Source organism: Moschus berezovskii, chromosome 11 (assembly GCF_049115385.1).
Source record: "Moschus berezovskii isolate FMDL1 chromosome 11, NW_MosBer_1.0, whole genome shotgun sequence".
In the NCBI taxonomy this organism is placed as follows: domain Eukaryota; kingdom Metazoa; phylum Chordata; class Mammalia; order Artiodactyla; family Moschidae; genus Moschus; species Moschus berezovskii.
In genome coordinates this window covers 70847572-70864532 of record NC_142470.1, presented here as the reverse complement: position 1 = coordinate 70864532, position 16961 = coordinate 70847572, and the positions used below count along the sequence as shown (strand labels likewise).

The 16961-nt window shown below is 37.9% G+C and overlaps 1 protein-coding gene across 1 annotated transcript in view; it reads left to right on the top strand.

Annotated features, from left to right (window-relative positions):
* CIMIP6 (ciliary microtubule inner protein 6) overlaps nt 1-16518 on the top strand; it is a 29897-nt gene extending 13379 nt beyond the window's left edge. The window contains exons 4-5 of the mRNA XM_055400114.2: nt 15162-15277; nt 16117-16518. Coding sequence (XP_055256089.1) covers nt 15162-15277; nt 16117-16485 — 485 coding nt within the window. The 3' untranslated portion in view covers nt 16486-16518. The remainder of the gene's footprint in view (nt 1-15161; nt 15278-16116) is intronic.
* The last annotated feature ends 443 nt before the right edge of the window (nt 16519-16961 follow it).

The following is a 16961-nucleotide window of genomic DNA, read 5'->3' as shown; positions in this document are numbered from 1 at the left end:
TGAAAGAGGAGAGTGAAAAGGTTGGCTTGAAGCTCAACATTCAGAAAACAATGATCATGGCATCTGGTCCCATCACTTCATGGGAAATCGATGGAAAAACAGTGGAAACAGTGTCAGACTTTATTTTTTTGGGCTCCAAAATCACTGCAGATGCTGATTGCAGCCATGAAATTAAAAGATGCTTACTCCTTGGAAGGAAAGTTATGACCAACCTTGATAGTATATTAAAAAGCAGAGACATTACTTTGCCAACAAAGGTCCGTCTAGTCAAGGCAATGGTTTTTCCCGTGGTCATGTATGGATGTGAGAGTTGGACTGTGAAGAAAGCTGGGCGCCGAAGAATTGATGCTTTTGAACTGTGGTGTTGGAGAAGACTCTTGAGAGTCCCTTGTACCACAAGGAGATCCAACCAGTCCATTCTAAAGGAGATCAATCCTGGGTGTTCATTGGAAGGACTGATGCTAAAGCTGAAACTGCAATACTTTGGCCACCTCATGCGACGAGTTGACTCACTGGAAAAAACTCTGATGCTGGGAAAGGTTGGGGGCGGTAGGAGAAGGGGACGACCGAGAATGAGATGGCTGGATGGCATCACCGACTCTGTGGGCATGAGTTTGAGTGAACTCCGGGAGTTGGTGATGGACAGAGAGGCCTGGCATGCTGTGATTCATGGGGTCGCAGAGAGTCGGACACGACTGAGCGACTGAACTGAACTGAACTGAACACTATTCATATATTTTGAGATCTAAAATTTGTTTTACTTGATGGTGTCATTATCATATCTAAGTCTCACATTTATTCAATTTGTTTCTGTTTCTTAACCCAGTCCTACTCACCTCTGCCACAGGAATAGGATTTTTTAGCAAGTCTTTTTTTTCCACATTTACTAACTTACTTTTACCATAATGAGAAATGATTTCTATTTTTCTAAGCCAACTAAAAAACTCTAGGTCAATTGACTCTACTGGTGAAATGAAGTAAAACATGGCTCCCTCCTCCCCCAAATGACTACCAAAAAAAAAAAAAAATTCACTTGAGTTCTTTCACTTAAGTGAATTGTATTTGATCAATGACACTAATATCAATACATGTTTAGAGATAATAATGCTTCACATTTTCAAGGTTGAGTGGTGGTTTACCATGGTCTGGGAAGAGCCTAGGTAATTACCTATAAAGAAAGAACCATCTGTTATCTCTTGTCCCGAATGTGAATCTTCATCAGTATTAATTAACTAGAATACTTCCAATAAACACCTGCAGTTTATGTATGTTTAAGGATTTATCTTTACTAGCATGTGAGATGAGTGCAATTGTGCAGTAGTTTGCGCATTCTTTGGCATTGCCTTTCTTTGGGACTGGAATGAAAACTGACGTTTTCCAGTCCTGTGGCCACTGCTGAGTTTTCCAAATTTGCTGGCATATTGGGTACAGCACTTTCACAGCATCACCTTTCAGGATTTGAAATAGCTCAACTGGAATTCCATCACCTCTACTAGCTTTGTTCGTAGTGATGCTTTCTAAGGCCCACTTGACTTCACATTCCAAGATGTCTGGTTCTAGGTGAGTGATCACACCATCGTGATTATCTTGGTCGTGAAGATCATTTTTGTACAGTTCTTCTGTGTATTCTTACCACCTCTTCTTAATATCTTCTGCTTCTGTTAGGTCCATACCATTTCTGTCCTTTATTGAGCCCATGAAATGTTCCCTTGGTATCTCTAATTTTCTTGACGAGATCTCTAGTCTTTCCTATTCTGTTGTTTTCCTCTATTTCTTTGCATTGATCGCTGAGGAAGGCTTTCTTATCTCTCCTTGCTATTCTTTGGAACTCTGCATTCAGATGCTTATATCTTTCCTTTTCTCCTTTGCTTTTCACTTCTCTTCTTTTCACAGCTATTTGTAAGGCCTCCCCAGATAGCCATTTTGCTTTTTTGCATTTCTTTTTCTTGGGGATGGTCTTCATCCCTGTCTCCTGTACAATGTCACAAACCTCTGTCCATAGTTCATCAGGCACTCTATCAGATCTAGTCCCATAAATCTATTTCTCACTTCCACTATATAATCATAAAGGATTTGATATAGGTCATATCTGAATTGTCTAGTGGTTTTCCCTACTTTCTTCAATTTAAGTCTGAATTTGGCAATAAAGAGTTCATGATCTGAGTACAATTGCACTCATCTCCCAGGCTAGTAAAGTAATGCTCAAAATTCTCCAAGTCAGCCTTTAGCAATACATGAACCGTGAACTTCCAGATGTCCAAGCTGGTTTTAGAAAAGGCAGAAGAACCAGAGATCAAATTGCCAACATACGCTGGATCATGGAGAAAGCAAGAGAGTTCCAGAAAAACATCTATTTCTGCTTCATTGACTATGGCCAAAGCCTTTGATTGTGTGGATCACAATAAACTGTGGAACATTCTGAAAGAGATGGGAATCCCAGACCACCTCACCTGCCTCTTGAGAAACCTGTATGCAGGTCAGGAAGGAACAGTCAGAACTGTACATGGAACAACAGACTGGTTCCAAATAGGAAAAGAGTACGTCAAAGCTGTATATTGTCACTGTGCTTATTTAACTTATATGCAGAATACATCATGAGGAACGCTGGGCTGGATGAAGCACAAACTGGAATTAAGATTGCTGGGAGAAATATCAATAACCTCAGATATGCAGATGACAACACCCTTATGGCAGAAAGTGAAGAAGAACTCAAAAGCCTCTTGATGAAAGTGAAAGAGGAGAGTGAAAAAGTTGGCTTGAAGCTCAACATTTAGAAAACAAAGATCATGGCCTCTGGTCCCATCACTTCATGGGAAATAGATGGAGAAACAGTGGAAACAGTGTCAGACTTTATTTTTGGTGGCTCCAAAATCACTGCAGATGCTGATTGCAGCCATGGAATTAAAAGACGCTTACTCCTTGGAAGGAAAGTTATGACCAACCTAGATAGCATATTAAAAAGCAGAGACATTACTTTGTCAACAATGGTCCATCTAGTCAAGGCTATGGTTTTTCCATTGGTCATGTATGGATGTGAGAGTTGGACTCTGAAGAAAGCTGATTGCCAAAGAATTGATGCTTTTGAACTGTGGTGTTAGAGAAGACTCTTGAGAGTCCCTTGGACTGCAAGGAGATCCAACCAGTCCATTCTAAAGGAGATCAATCCTGGGTGTTCATTGGAAGGACTGATGCTAAAGCTGAAACTGCAATACTTTGGCCACCTCATGCCAAGAGTTGACTCACTGGAAAAGACTCTGATGCTTGGAGGGATTGAGGGCAGGAGGAGAAGGGGACGACAGAGAATGAGGTGGCTGGATGGCATCACCGACTCTGTGGACATGAGTTTGAGTGAACTCCGGGAGTTGGTGATGGACAGGGAGGCCTGGCATGCTGTGATTCATGGGGTCGCAAAGAGTCACACACGACTGAGCAACTCAACTGAAGGGTTTATCTGGAAATACAATTTTTAATAATTCTCTTTTTTGACCCCTTGGACTGCATTGGTAGCCTCCCAGGCTCCTCTTTCCGTGGGATTTCCCAAGCAAGAATACTGGAGTGGGTTGACATTTCCTTCTCCATTTAGCAAGTCTTCAAGCCAGCATCAAGCTTGCCAGGAGAAGTATCAATAACCTCAGATATGCAGATGACAACACGCTTATGGCAGAAAGTGAAGTAGAACTAAAGAGACTATTGATGAAAGTGAAAGAGGACAGTGAAAAAGTTGGCTTAAAACTCAACAGTCAAAAAAGATCATGGTATCTGATCTCATCACTTCACGGCAAATAGATGGGAAAATAATGGAAACAGTGACAGACTTTATTTTCTTGGGCTCCAAAATCACTGCGGATAGTTACTGCAGCCACAAATTTAAAAGATGCTTGCTCCTTGGAAGAAAAACTATGACAAATCTAAACAGCGTGTTAAAAAGCAGAGACATTACTTTGCTGACAAAGGTCTGTATAGTCAAAACTATGGTTTTTCCAGTAGTCATGTATGGATGTGGGATTTAGACCATAAAGAAGACTAAATGCCAAACAATTCATGCTTTTGAACTGTGGTGTTGGAGAAATCTCCTGAGAATCCTTTGGACAGCAAGGAGATCAAACCAGTCAATCCTAAAGGAAATCAACCCTCAATAATCATTGGAAGGACTGATGCTGAAGCTGAAACTCCAATACTCTGACACCTGATGCAAAGAGCCAGCTCTTTGGAAAAGACCCTGATACTGGAAAAGACTGAAGGCAGGAGATGGGGATGACAAAGGATGAAATGGTTGGATGGCATCTCCAACTCAAAGGACATGAGTTTGAGCAAACTCTGGGAGATTTGGAAGGTCAAGGGGATCTGGTGTGCTGCAGTCCATGGGGTGGCAAAGAATCAGAAACGACTGAGCAACTTAGCAACAAATAGAAGTGTAGGATCAAGTCCAAACAAAAATGTATTTATTGAGTACCCTATCTGTTCTGACCCTATACAGAAGTTCACAAGATAAATATCAAATTTTCTGAACACAACAGTAGGCAGTGAAGGATTACTTTGAGGTCAACAGTCCCTCAGTTGTAGCCTTTAGGCCTCAGTAACTGGCCAGTCTAATTAAGGATACAAGAGGCAGCTAGACTGAAGGTCGGATATTAGAAAATGATCATATTTAACATGATTTCTACCTCAAGAGAGGTAATCAATAGGGAGGGCAAGCCATGAGATAATCTATAACAATGGTGTCTCTTTTAGGAATGTAATAAAGTTTCCAATTCTAATTCAAAATGGTAGACTGAACAGAAACATCTAAATCCCCTGCCTCCCACAGCAGTCAACCCACAAAAGACCCATAAAAGTGAGAAGAATGGAAGGAAGAGCTTTCTAACATGTGAAAAGGAATGGAAAACTGTTGATGGATAAAAGACAGCAAAGAAGCAATAATCTAGACCATATAGAAGGAGATGCAACAAAGAAGAACCAATCTGCCTGAAAAAAAAACCGAAGTGTCTGAAGGTTCAGTCAGGAGACAAAGCGAAATGCAAAGTGTGGAGGGAGAATTAGAGGGTTACTTAAATAACTTCTCCAGTCATGAGCACGCTACCCTCTCCCCACATTGGCTGCTAGAGTCTAGTGTCTCAGCCAGATGTCAACTACCACACTAGTTAGTTCAATATTTCAAACTGGTCTCCTATCCTATTCTTAATTTACGAATGGACAACCAAAGATTAGAATTATTCCAAATTATATTTTTTTTAGTTTGGAGCATAAAGTCAAGAAAGTATCACAGAGCATAAAAAAACAAAGACAAAAACCTTAGAAAACATGAGAGAATGAAAACAAAATAGAGAATCAATCTTGGAGTTCCAACTCTTCTGGAGTTCCAGAAAAGAGTAAAAATAAAAGAGAGAGAATTATCCACATATAACATTTATTGAAAGTGAAAGTATTGGTCTCTCAATCGTGTCCCCAGGTCTCCTGCATCGCAGGCAGATTCTTTATAATCTGAGCCACCAGGGAAGCCCTAAACATTTATTAAGCATATACTATCTGCCAGGTACTTTATGAAACTTCTAAATGTTAACTCATTCCATTCTCACAGCAACATAATGGAATATAATATTATTATTATATAGGTGACACTAGTGGTAAAGAATCCTTCTGCCAATGCAGTTCAATCCCTGGGTTGGGAAGATCCCTTGGAGTAGGAAATGGCAACCCACTCCAGTATTCTTGCCTGGAAAATTCCATGGGCAGAGGAGCCTGGTAGGCTACAGTCCATGAGGGTCATAGAGATTTGGACACTACTGAGTGACCGAGCACAATACTATTAATACTTTCATTTTTCAGATAAGAAACCAGAGTTTAAGAGTTTTAAAAAATAATCTTCCCAAGGCTACACAGCAAATAACTGGTGTCTGAACTCACTCTGACTCTAGTACCTGTAAAAATAACCAGTGCTTGGACTTCCCTGGCAGTCCAGTGGTTAAGATTCTGCACTTCCACTGCAAGAGACACAGCTTAGATCCCTGGTTGGGGAACTAAGATCCCATATGCCATGCAGTAAATATTAAAATTAAAAATAACCAGTATTCTACACAGCCTGTAAAATAATAATAATTTCCCAAATGAAGGAGAGCCACTGAAAGAGTCCACTGAGTACTTCAAAATATGAAGGGAAAAAAAAAAGAGACACACCTACACATCACTATGAAACTGTAAAACAACAATTATAAAAAGATTCTAAAAGTTTCCATTAAAAGAAAACTAAATCACCACCTAAAGAATAAGTATATGGAATTAAGTAACACCACTGGAAGAGCGCAATGGAGTTAATGTCTTCAAAAATCTCAGGGGAAATCATTTTTAACCTAGCAAAGAGGATTCTATTTGACATGTACACTAGAACCTTTTTTAACCCCTAATGGCACCAGGCATTGGATCAAATGAGAAAGAAATGTAGTACTAGCACAATATTTGGTCATTAAATGGACAAAATTCATATAATTGTTAATATATTGTAAATACTATATAGTAGTTGTCAACTTTTAGCATCACTCTATAGACACAACACAGAAAATGTAAAGCTTCCCTGGTGGCTCAGACTGTAAAGAATCTGATATCAGGACCAGCAGGAGATAAAGTAGGTAGATCTGGCAGGTCAAATAAGATCATGTAGACCACAGCAAAGAATTTGAAATTTATTCTACAAATAATGAGAAATAACTGGAGGCTCTAAACCTCCAGAGTGATATCATTTATGTTTTTAAAAGATCCCTCCAAGGATCTGAGTTTTTTTAAAAAAGTTTTTTCTATAAAACGTTCAAAGTTGAATGCTTTAGAAAAGATTTGCTAAAAGGTCATTCACTAACTTAAAAATGCTAATTAAGAGTGGGTAAAATAACTATAAAAGAAGAGAGAAAGCGAACTTTTTAAATAGTGAAGGACACCGTACTCATTTTCCTTCAAAAGATTCCTTAAGTTTCCATTCTGTGTTAAACAAACTGAAAAGGATGCATCAGGGTATGGTCTGTGCAAGAAATAAAAAGTGAAATTCCAAACAGACACTTCCTCAAAGAAAATGCCTTTGCACTTCAATAAAATGTTGGTAAATGGACTGCTTAAAATATCTAGACATGGTTTCATCATTGATTGTGATCCTTTGCCTTTACTGACATTTTTGTTAGCTAACCGGTCAGTCCCAATACTTTCTCTGGGAGTAGCTGTTTCTTCTCAGGTTCAAGAAGGGATGTGGTGGAAGATGAGACAGAGAGACAGGCTTTGTTCTAGGATGAAAAGGCAAGACCTGGCCATTTCATAAAGGAACAACCATAATCACTATCTATAGGTCAGTCCGTTTTCTCAAAGAGGAATCCTCCAAGCCTCTGCCTGGAGTAGGGGAGAGAAAATCTGGGAGTCCCTCAAGCAATCTTCAGGTTACAGCTTCAACTTGCACCACTTTGCATGCACCCAGCCTCAGAAGCATCTGATGCCAAAAGCTGGGGCATGAACTAGATTGATTTTCACCCCACCTCCTCCTCCACAAGCACTTAGCTTCCAGTTCTCTGGGATCTACTCAAGTCAATTGCCACTTATCCATCTGCTTTCTAACTTCCATATTTGTTAGTATCTTTGCTCATATTTAGTTCTCTTTTTTTCCTTAAGGCTTTAAGACATTTTAATTTCTTTACTATCACTGTACTATCTTTTTTCTCTTTCTGTCTCTTCTTCTCTTTCTTGTTCTTTTATTGGTATCTCTCATTGCCAAGATCATCACTATATTCCAGGTCCTACCACTATGCCCAGACTCAACAATTATTTATTGATTAAGTTAAATGATAATTCATATTATTCAGTAGATTATTTTAAAGTCATAATATAACTTAAACTAATGACACACAATATAAACCTGTAATTTATTCATAGTTTAGATGGTGTTTGGATACTAGATGAGAATGATTTTAGTTTATGTAACATTTTAAAATGTGTATATAAACCAGTCTGTATGTCAGATTTTTAATGTATATATTTATATATATGCATATAGACAGAAAATGTGTATTAAACATGCATTACTAACAAAAGTCATCTCATAGTTATTCTTTTCCATCAGCCCACTTAATTATGCCTGGCTTTTGGCATTTTAGTAATGTCATCTTATGCTGATAATGAAAGTGCCCTTTATGTCTTGTACCACCACACAATTTCCTGGCTGCCATCCATGGTCAGTTCAACAAATGGCTATACTCCATCATATCTGAGTCACTGTAGGAGTAAGTGTTCGCTTTTGGTTTTATATAATAAAACTTTATAAATTGGAAAAGCTGATCTAATTTATAAGGGAGGTATTTCAAACAAATGAAATTTTGACTGGTTAAAAAATTACTTGATATTTTAACATTCTTGCAAATTCAGATACAGTGCTAAAGATATTTTTCTAAAATAGGTTTTAGTTTGTGTTGCTTCTTTTGTATAAGGGTATAACAATGACTTCTTGCTATAATTGTATTCAAGTTTCTTTTTTTTCACTGTATTTTGAAAATCTGTACTGTTGTTTTTACATTAATAATATTTTATTTAAGATGAAAATAAATCCTACTTTGAAGAATGGGGTTTCTAATAGAAAAATTATGCTGAGGAATGCTTTCTCATTTGTATCTCTTATTGTTTGTATCTCTTAAGTAGATATAAACAAAAAGTTAAGAAAATTTTTCAAAGTAAAAACTGCTAAGTTCCCAGCAATATGAGGAGCAAGTTGTGTGCTTGAACAAATCCTGCCTTTGTTGATAAAATATAGATGGCTAGACACCAACTTGTTTGGAAAATTCCTATTTTAATTAGAAGTTTCCAAGAAACAGAGAGTGGATTTCAAATATTTTTCATAGACTTTGCCTTACTTTTGGAAGCCTCATCTAACAAGGCTTCTTTTAAGTAATTATTTTGGATCCAATTTGAATTCTTAAGTAACCACTAAGAACTTGAATATCTTCTTTGATGTTTTCCCACTTAGATGATCTTCACTATTGTGGGCTTCTTTTAAAATCTCATGTATTTGCATAAATGAATATGGTAGTTATGTCTACTTTTAATAATGTCTGGGTAAGGAACTTCTTTCTGTAATACTCTAGATTGCCTTCCTTGTCCCCTTATTAGTCTCCATGAAGATATTTTTTTTAAGTTACTACTTTTAAGATTCTGGGAGGTCCTATATAAAAGATGATTTATTTTAATTGATTTAGTTAACTTCCTTCTGAAGTCTTTCTGGCTGTTATCTGCATAACAAGTCACTCCAATATTTAGTTGCTTAAAACAACAATTATTTTATTTGCTCATGATTCTGCAATCTGGGCTGTGCTCAGTTCTTTAGCTGGTCTTATCGGTGGGCACTTGAGTGGCTTAATTTAATTGACAGGTCATCTGAGGACTGGACTCAGCTAGGATGCTGGAGTGATTGGGCCTCTCCTTCTGCATTTGGTCTCTGAATGTGGTTTCTCTAGCAGGGTAGATGGACTTCTTACATGGCAGTTCAAGGCTCTCAAGAATGCAGAATTTTTTAAGCTTTATGCCTGGAACTGGCATGATATTGCTTCTGCTTCATCCTATTGACTGAAGCTAATCACAAGGCCAGTTCACATTCACAGAGGGACTGTGCAAGTATGTGAATACTGGAAGGCCTGATTCTTTGGGGCCATCAATGTAACACATTAGTTCAATGTCTTTAAATAGTTCTTTCCATTAAAATTTAGGAATGGCCAACTCTTCATCTCTCTGTCTGAAAATGTCTAAACTGAATTCCCCTCACTCTTTAATGAATGAAAGTATAGCTGGATATAGAATTCTAGATCCACAGTTAGTTAGCTTTTACACCAGGAAGGTATTATTCCACTGTCATCTGGATTCTATTGTTATGTCAAGTGTGCAAGTGAGCCAGTTGTTAATCCTTTGAAGGGCTCATGTTTCAGTAGATCTTTTTTATGTTTTAAGGGAGTCTTTGTATACAGAAAGAGTTTATAGTTACTTATGGTTTAAATTAATATTCTAGATTTAACATTATAAATTTAAAGATATTTCTTTCCTTCCATTCCGTTCCGTCGCTCAGTTGTGTCCGACTCTTTGCGACCCCGTGGACTGTAGCCTACCAGGCTTCTCCGTCCATGGGATTCTCCAGGCAAGAATACTGGAGTGGGTTACCATTTCCTTCTCCAGGGGATCTTCCCGACGCAGGGATCGAACCCGGGTCTCTCGCATTGGAGGCAGATGCTTTAACCTCTGAGCCACCAGGGAAGCCCATTTCTTTCCTTAAGCCTTTGATTTTTAAATATAATAGTAGAAAGTAACTTTCACTTATTCTTTGATGTTTAAACTCAAGTTGAACATAAATCTTAGGCACACAAGGGTTTAAACATAAACCCTTCTTAATTTATTTCTATTCTTGAGTTCTTCCTCTAGAAATTTTTTTAAGTGATCTGTTTTACAGGGAAATATTCTAAGGCCTTCTTTGCCTCTGAATATTTTTTACTTTGGCTTCATAATTAAATGACAGTTTGGCTGGATATAGAAAATCCAGGCTTAAAGATTTTTCTCTTTAATATTTTTAAAATATTAATGTTATCATGTGTCCAATGTTGTTGTTATCAAGTCTGATATAAATCTGCTTCTTACTCTTTTGTAGGTAATCTACCTCTCCTCTTTGAAGACATTTAAAATTTTTTTTTGTCCCACATGACTTTAAATTTCTCTTTAAAATGTCTAAGATAAGTTTTTTCTCTTTATCTACCATGCAGGATTTGGAGGAGTGTGAGCCAAGTGAGAGATCTAGGGTGCAAAATGCAAGGAGGCACTTGCTCCCAGCATTGTACAAGTGCCTCCTTAAATTTGCATCCCATGGGCCTCACCTACTCCATCTTACTTCTCACCCTGCTACCTGTTTGGTAATCTATGAGCCCTTTCAATCTGAGGCCTCTGGATTTTCTTTAATTCTGATATATTTATCATCCTTACTTTAAACATTTCATTTTCTGTCTTCTAGATTTCCTGAATTCTAGTATTGGTATTTCTATCATCCATGTCTCTTAGCTTTTAATTTTTATTTTTTTAACCTTTCCAACTGTCTTCTAGGAGAGCATCTCAGTCTGATTTCCTAGTTCATAAATGTTATTTATCTCATCATTTCCATTTCGACTATTAATTTTTCATTTCTAATATTTTACGTGATTCTTTTTTTATGTTCTCATTCTTGCTTTATATTAATACCTTCTATATCTTTGAGGATATTTGTTATGCTTATTCTGTTCCTGGTGCATAGGTTCTAATAATTCTCCTTCACATATGTTTTAAATTTTGTTGTCTTTCTTTTACAGTGTCTCTAGTTTAACTTTAGGTCATATTCCACAAGGGGAATTATCAAGCTCTGTGAGGGTAAGGCTAAAGACCAGGGCTTGGATTGTGTGTCTCCCAGTGAATTTAAGGCAAGAAGATGAAGGTCAGGCTGAGCCAGCTGTGAGTCAGGCCCCACAAAACCAGTTTTGACCATCTCTATTTTTTGTCCCTACTGAGACCAATCCTCTAGTCAGGGCTCCACTCCTTTCTCCTCTAAACTCCTGAAAAGAGGCATCACTGAGAGAAAGCTCTTGTTTTTAATCCACCAGCACTGACAGTTGCTAGGGGAATGCTGGAGGAGGAAATGCCCAAGAGGGCCGCATGTGTCCATTTTCATCAGCTCCTTACCCTGGAGGGATTTCTGTGCTGTTTCAATGATGTTACTAAGTCGACAACAGATGGCTAGACTGTTGCTGCCAGTTTCTGCTGCCTTCAGGCAAACAGTGATCTTCCTAAGGCAAGGTAGGGGAAAGTCAAGAGCAGATTTGAAAAGCTCTCCTCAACCTATTCTCCACTGGCTATTTCTGATCTCCCTATCCTCCAGCCCAAACTGCCACCAATCCTTCATTCCAGTTTACTAAACTCTTTAGTTTTCTCACAGTCTTTTGATAGTTCATTGGATTCATGCTTGTCTTCCATGGTTTCCCTCTTGTCAGGATACAAAAGAGCTCTCCCGTTGCCTAACTTGGAAATCCCTTTCTAATTTGGTCCATCATCCTGGAGACTTTATAGACACTGTGTTTAATCTTCACAGCTCTGAAAGGGAAGTATTATTATCCTCATTTTAGAGACAGAAGTGATTTGTCCAAAGTGACACAGGTGGGATGTGTGGGAGAGCTGGAATTTGATAACACATCTATCTTTTCCCAAAGCCCATGCTTTGGATACTCCATTGACCCCACCTAATTAATGCTAAAGCTGAAACTCCAATACTTTGGCTACCTCATGTGTTGAGTTGACTCACTGGAAAAGAGTCTGATGCTAGGAAGAACTGGGGGTGGAAGGAGAGGGGGATGACAGAGAATGAGATGGCTGGATGGCATCACCGACTCGATGGAAATGAGTTTGAGTGAACTCCGGGAGTTGGTGATGGACAGGGAGGCCTGGCGTGCTGTGATTCATGGGGTCGCAAAGAGTCGGACACGACTGAGCGACTGAACTGAACTGAATTAATGCCTCAATTTAGAAGAGCTTCATTTTATTCACAGTTATCAGACTATGTTCCTGGAAACACTAACATTCTGTGAGTTGTACTGTGACATTTACCCCAAAACTGACAGTCTTTTCCAAATTGGTAGAAAAATATGTCATGGTAAGAATTTTCTCAATTTAGTGGTTGTCCACATATTTTTGTTAAATTTTTGGCACCTGCTATCTGTAATAGCAAATCCTAAAGGAAAGGTAATGATAAGGCAGAAAATGAGTTTTGAGTTCAGTTCAGTCGCTCAGTCGTGTCCAACTCTTTGCGACCCCATGAATCACAGCACGCCAGGCCTCCCTGTCCATCACCAACTCCCAGAGTTCACTCAAACTCATGTACATCGAGTCAGTGATGCCATCCAGCCATCTCATTTCTCTGTCGTCCCCTTCTCCTCCCACCCCCAATCCTTCCTAGCATCAGAGTCTTTTCCAGTGAGTCAATTCTTGGCATGAGGTGGCCAGAGTATTGGAGTTTCAGCTTTAGCATCAGTCCTTCCAGTGAACACCCAGGACTGATCTCCTTTAGAATGGACTGGTTGGATCTCCTTGCAGTCCAAGGGACTCTCAAGAGTCTTCTCCAACACCACAGTTCAAAAGCATCAATTCTTCAGCGATCAGCTTTCTTCACAGTCCAACTCTCACATCCATACATGACTACTGGAAAAACCATAGCCTGAGTTTTGAGTATCTGATCTCAATTAGAAATCAAGGAAATGTTATCAATTAGCATTTTTTCCTGGTAGTTGGAAAAGAATGCCATCTCACATCATGTAATATATAAATGTTTGAATGCTTCATTCCTGCTAGTAAAATTAGTTTATATTAATGTCTGACTATTGAATTGAATTTGTGAATACTAATAAATGTAAATTTACTGACATTTTTCCTTTTTATATGCACTCCCTAATTTTAAAGGCATGTTTTTTAAAAATTAAATTTTATTTTTTAATAGTGAATACATGCATATGATACAAAATTCAAATGGTATAATAGGATGAAGAGTGAAAGTGAATCCACCTTTCTCTACCTCTATTCTCCAGTCAGCTAACTCCTTCCTCCTGCAGCAGCCACTGTTATCAGTTTCTTGTTATCACTCCATAGATATGGTAGTGATATGTATGTAATTATGTATGTATGTTTTTTCTATAAAAAGGAGAACATTTTATTTATTTTTAAAATTATTTATTTTAATTGAAGGCTAATTACTTTACAATATTGTAGTGGTTTTTGCCATACATTGACATGAATCAGCCATGGGTGTACATGTGTTCCCCATCCTGAACCCCCCTCCCACCTCCCTCCCCATCCCATCCCTCAGGGTCATCTCAGTGCACCAGCCCTGAGCACCCTGTCTCATGCATCGAACCTGGACTGGCGATCTGTTTCACACATGATAATATACATGTTTCAATGCTATTCTATAAAAAGGAGAAATTTTTAATTTTTTTCCTTGACAGAATTTTATGTCACTAAACTGGGTGTTACTCTGACTCCTTACATAACATTGTCTGCTAAAAGCAGAAATAAAGTGAGTTTTAAAATTAAAAAACTTTAACTTTGAGAGTCCAACATAATGAACCCCTATATAGATAGCTATTACCCACATTAAAAGATTATTTTAAAGTGATTTTTAGAGAGCTTAATACTCTTGCAAATTTTCAGAGCCTCTGTAAATGGGAAATGAAAAGAATTATGTGTTCAACTCTAGGTACAGCAGCCCTGGAATCTTCCAGTTCATCTGTCAGTATTATCTGAGAGAAATTTGTGCATAAATTTCTCAAAACCTTTCTAGTAGTTAAAAAAAAAAAAGCTGACAAATAAATTGTATTTATGCTTTTCCTAGCACTTTGGTTGGTATATGTGCAAGAAGCAGATCTAACAGCAGGTTTTTAAAAGCCATCAAAGTTATGGTTTTTCCAGTAGTCATGTATGGATGTAAGAGTTGGACTATAAAAAAAGCTCAACACCCAAGAATTGATACTTTTAAACTGTGGTGTTGGAGAAGACTCTTGAGTGTCCCTTGGACTGCAAGGAGATCAAACCAGTTAATCCTAAAGGAAGTCGGTCCTGAATATTCATTGGAAGGATTGATGCTGAAGCTGAAACTCCAACAAGGCTTTGGCCACCTGATGCAAAGAACTGACTCACTGGAAAAGACCCTTATGGTGGGAAAGATTGAAGGCAAGAGGAGAAGGGACAACAGAGGATGAGATGGTTGGATAGCATCACCAACTCGAGACATGAGTTTGAGCAAGCTCCGGGAGTTGGTGATGGACAGGGAAGCCCGGTGTGCTGCAGTCCATGGAGTCGCAGAGTTGGACACAACTGAGTAACTAAACTGAACTGAATTGCATTAACATTAGCTTTTTAAATTACTAGCAATTCCACATGTGGGGCTAATTTGGTTGTTTTGATTTGGTTCTTCTCATAGAGAAAGAATGATAAATCTATCATAGTATTATTTAGACGTGTTTAGGTAACCTTGCATACTTAAAACAATTTAGTTTCATTAGCATTTTTTATAAAGCAAAATATTATAAATACTTAGGTTTCCATATACAAATCTAACTGTATCCTGACCTTCACAAAATCTTTTTCCCCCTTAGTTCCACTTGTCTCTCCTGATGCATCAGCAGAACTTCAAAGGAACTTTAGAGAACGCATCTCTTTTATACACCAATATGATGCCAGAAAAACACCCAATGAGCCCATTCGGGGAAAGGTGAGACAGTATTTAGAATCAATTATTTAATACTTTATGATGGTGGATAGATTTATGCTAGAACTCCAAGCCTTTTCAAGTCACAATCATCTTTCTCAAAGTTGATTTAAACAAACTAACATGGTTATTAGGAGGATAAAAATCTTAAGCACATGTCATAATCAAAACTAAAGAATGATGTCATCATTTTGGATCACAGTATTTGGAATTTGGTTCAAATTAGTAAAATCATTCACTTAATGTAAAGCAAAGCAATTTGATAAATTTTTGTATGTGTGTAGCTGGGGGATGCATATCAAGTTTATAAATTGAAACAGTGATTTAATAGCCAATTGCTGGATTTTTTTTTTTACCAACTACAGATGTTTGTTTTCATATTTCACAATGGCTAATAATAATATTTCACAACAACTATTAGTTGTTGGAACTAATAGATGTTTGCGATGCAATCATAAATCCTTAGGTCTTTAAACTGCAGTTTCTATTGTTTCCATAGCAACCCAAAGAGCAAGAAAGGAAATTTGATATGAATAGTCTCATACAATCCAAATGACAGAAAAATTGAGAATGAGAGATAACGAGACGCTCCTCTGACTTTGTTTTTCCTTTCCTGTTCATTTTCTAGTGCACCTTTGTTCATACTTTGTTTGAATGGTTCACCAATAATTATTATGCTGCTGCAGTCTACAGTTTCAGACTAAGGTGACAGCTAATGAACAGGCAGAGAAGTAAGAGCCTGTTTCAACCAGGACTGGAGCTAATACATGAACTCAGGTCACAGCTGCGTCTTCCAGCAACTTGTGTGCCCTGGTTAACATCAACTTTGTTTTCCTTTCCAGAGACATGGAGTTTTTGTGCAGACAGAGATAAAACCAGGGAGTAGGCCAACAGTTCCTGAGAGAACAGAGGTATTACTGAATGCTTCAGAGTCATGCTCATCAGAACAGTCCAAAAAAACAGAGAAAGGAAACTCAGCGGAAAGCAAAATGATCTCACCCGGTCTCTGCCAACAAAATTCCCAGGAGCTGTTAGAGACTAAAACTCACTTATCAGAAACAGACATCAGAGTGGCAGCCAATGCCTCCCCCAGAAGGCTTGAGAGAAGGGAGAAGACTGCAGAAGTCTTTCAAATAGCTGTGGTAAATGATCTTCTCACCAGGCATGATCCTTTAAGTCCACCAATAAAAAGTCAAGATAAATCAGGATAAATTACCCTTTTTAGAAAAAGACATAAACCTAATATAGAGAAACATAATATAGAGAAATTTCAGAATCATCATACAGGCCCTCACCTTTGTTTTTTCTTTGATCAATAACCTCAAAAATTACAATTTATATAAAATGAGAAAATGAAAAAGAGATAATAAAATACACCAAAAATTCAAGTGTGGTCTTCAATGAGTGATGGACATGAGACATATTTCTATGTCATATTTATAAATATAACAACTTTGTTTTGCACAGCAATGGATGTAATTAACAAATATAAAACTCTTAGAGGAGAGGCCCTGTTAGACAGTCATTAATCATGGCTTTAGAATCTAACTGGGGTTGAAATTTTGGCTCTAGCACATATAAGCGATGGGACCTTGGATAAATTACTTAACCTCTCTAGAAGTCAGTTTCCTCATCCATAAAATTAGGATAATAGCAACTTCATAAGGATATTAAGCATGAGATCATG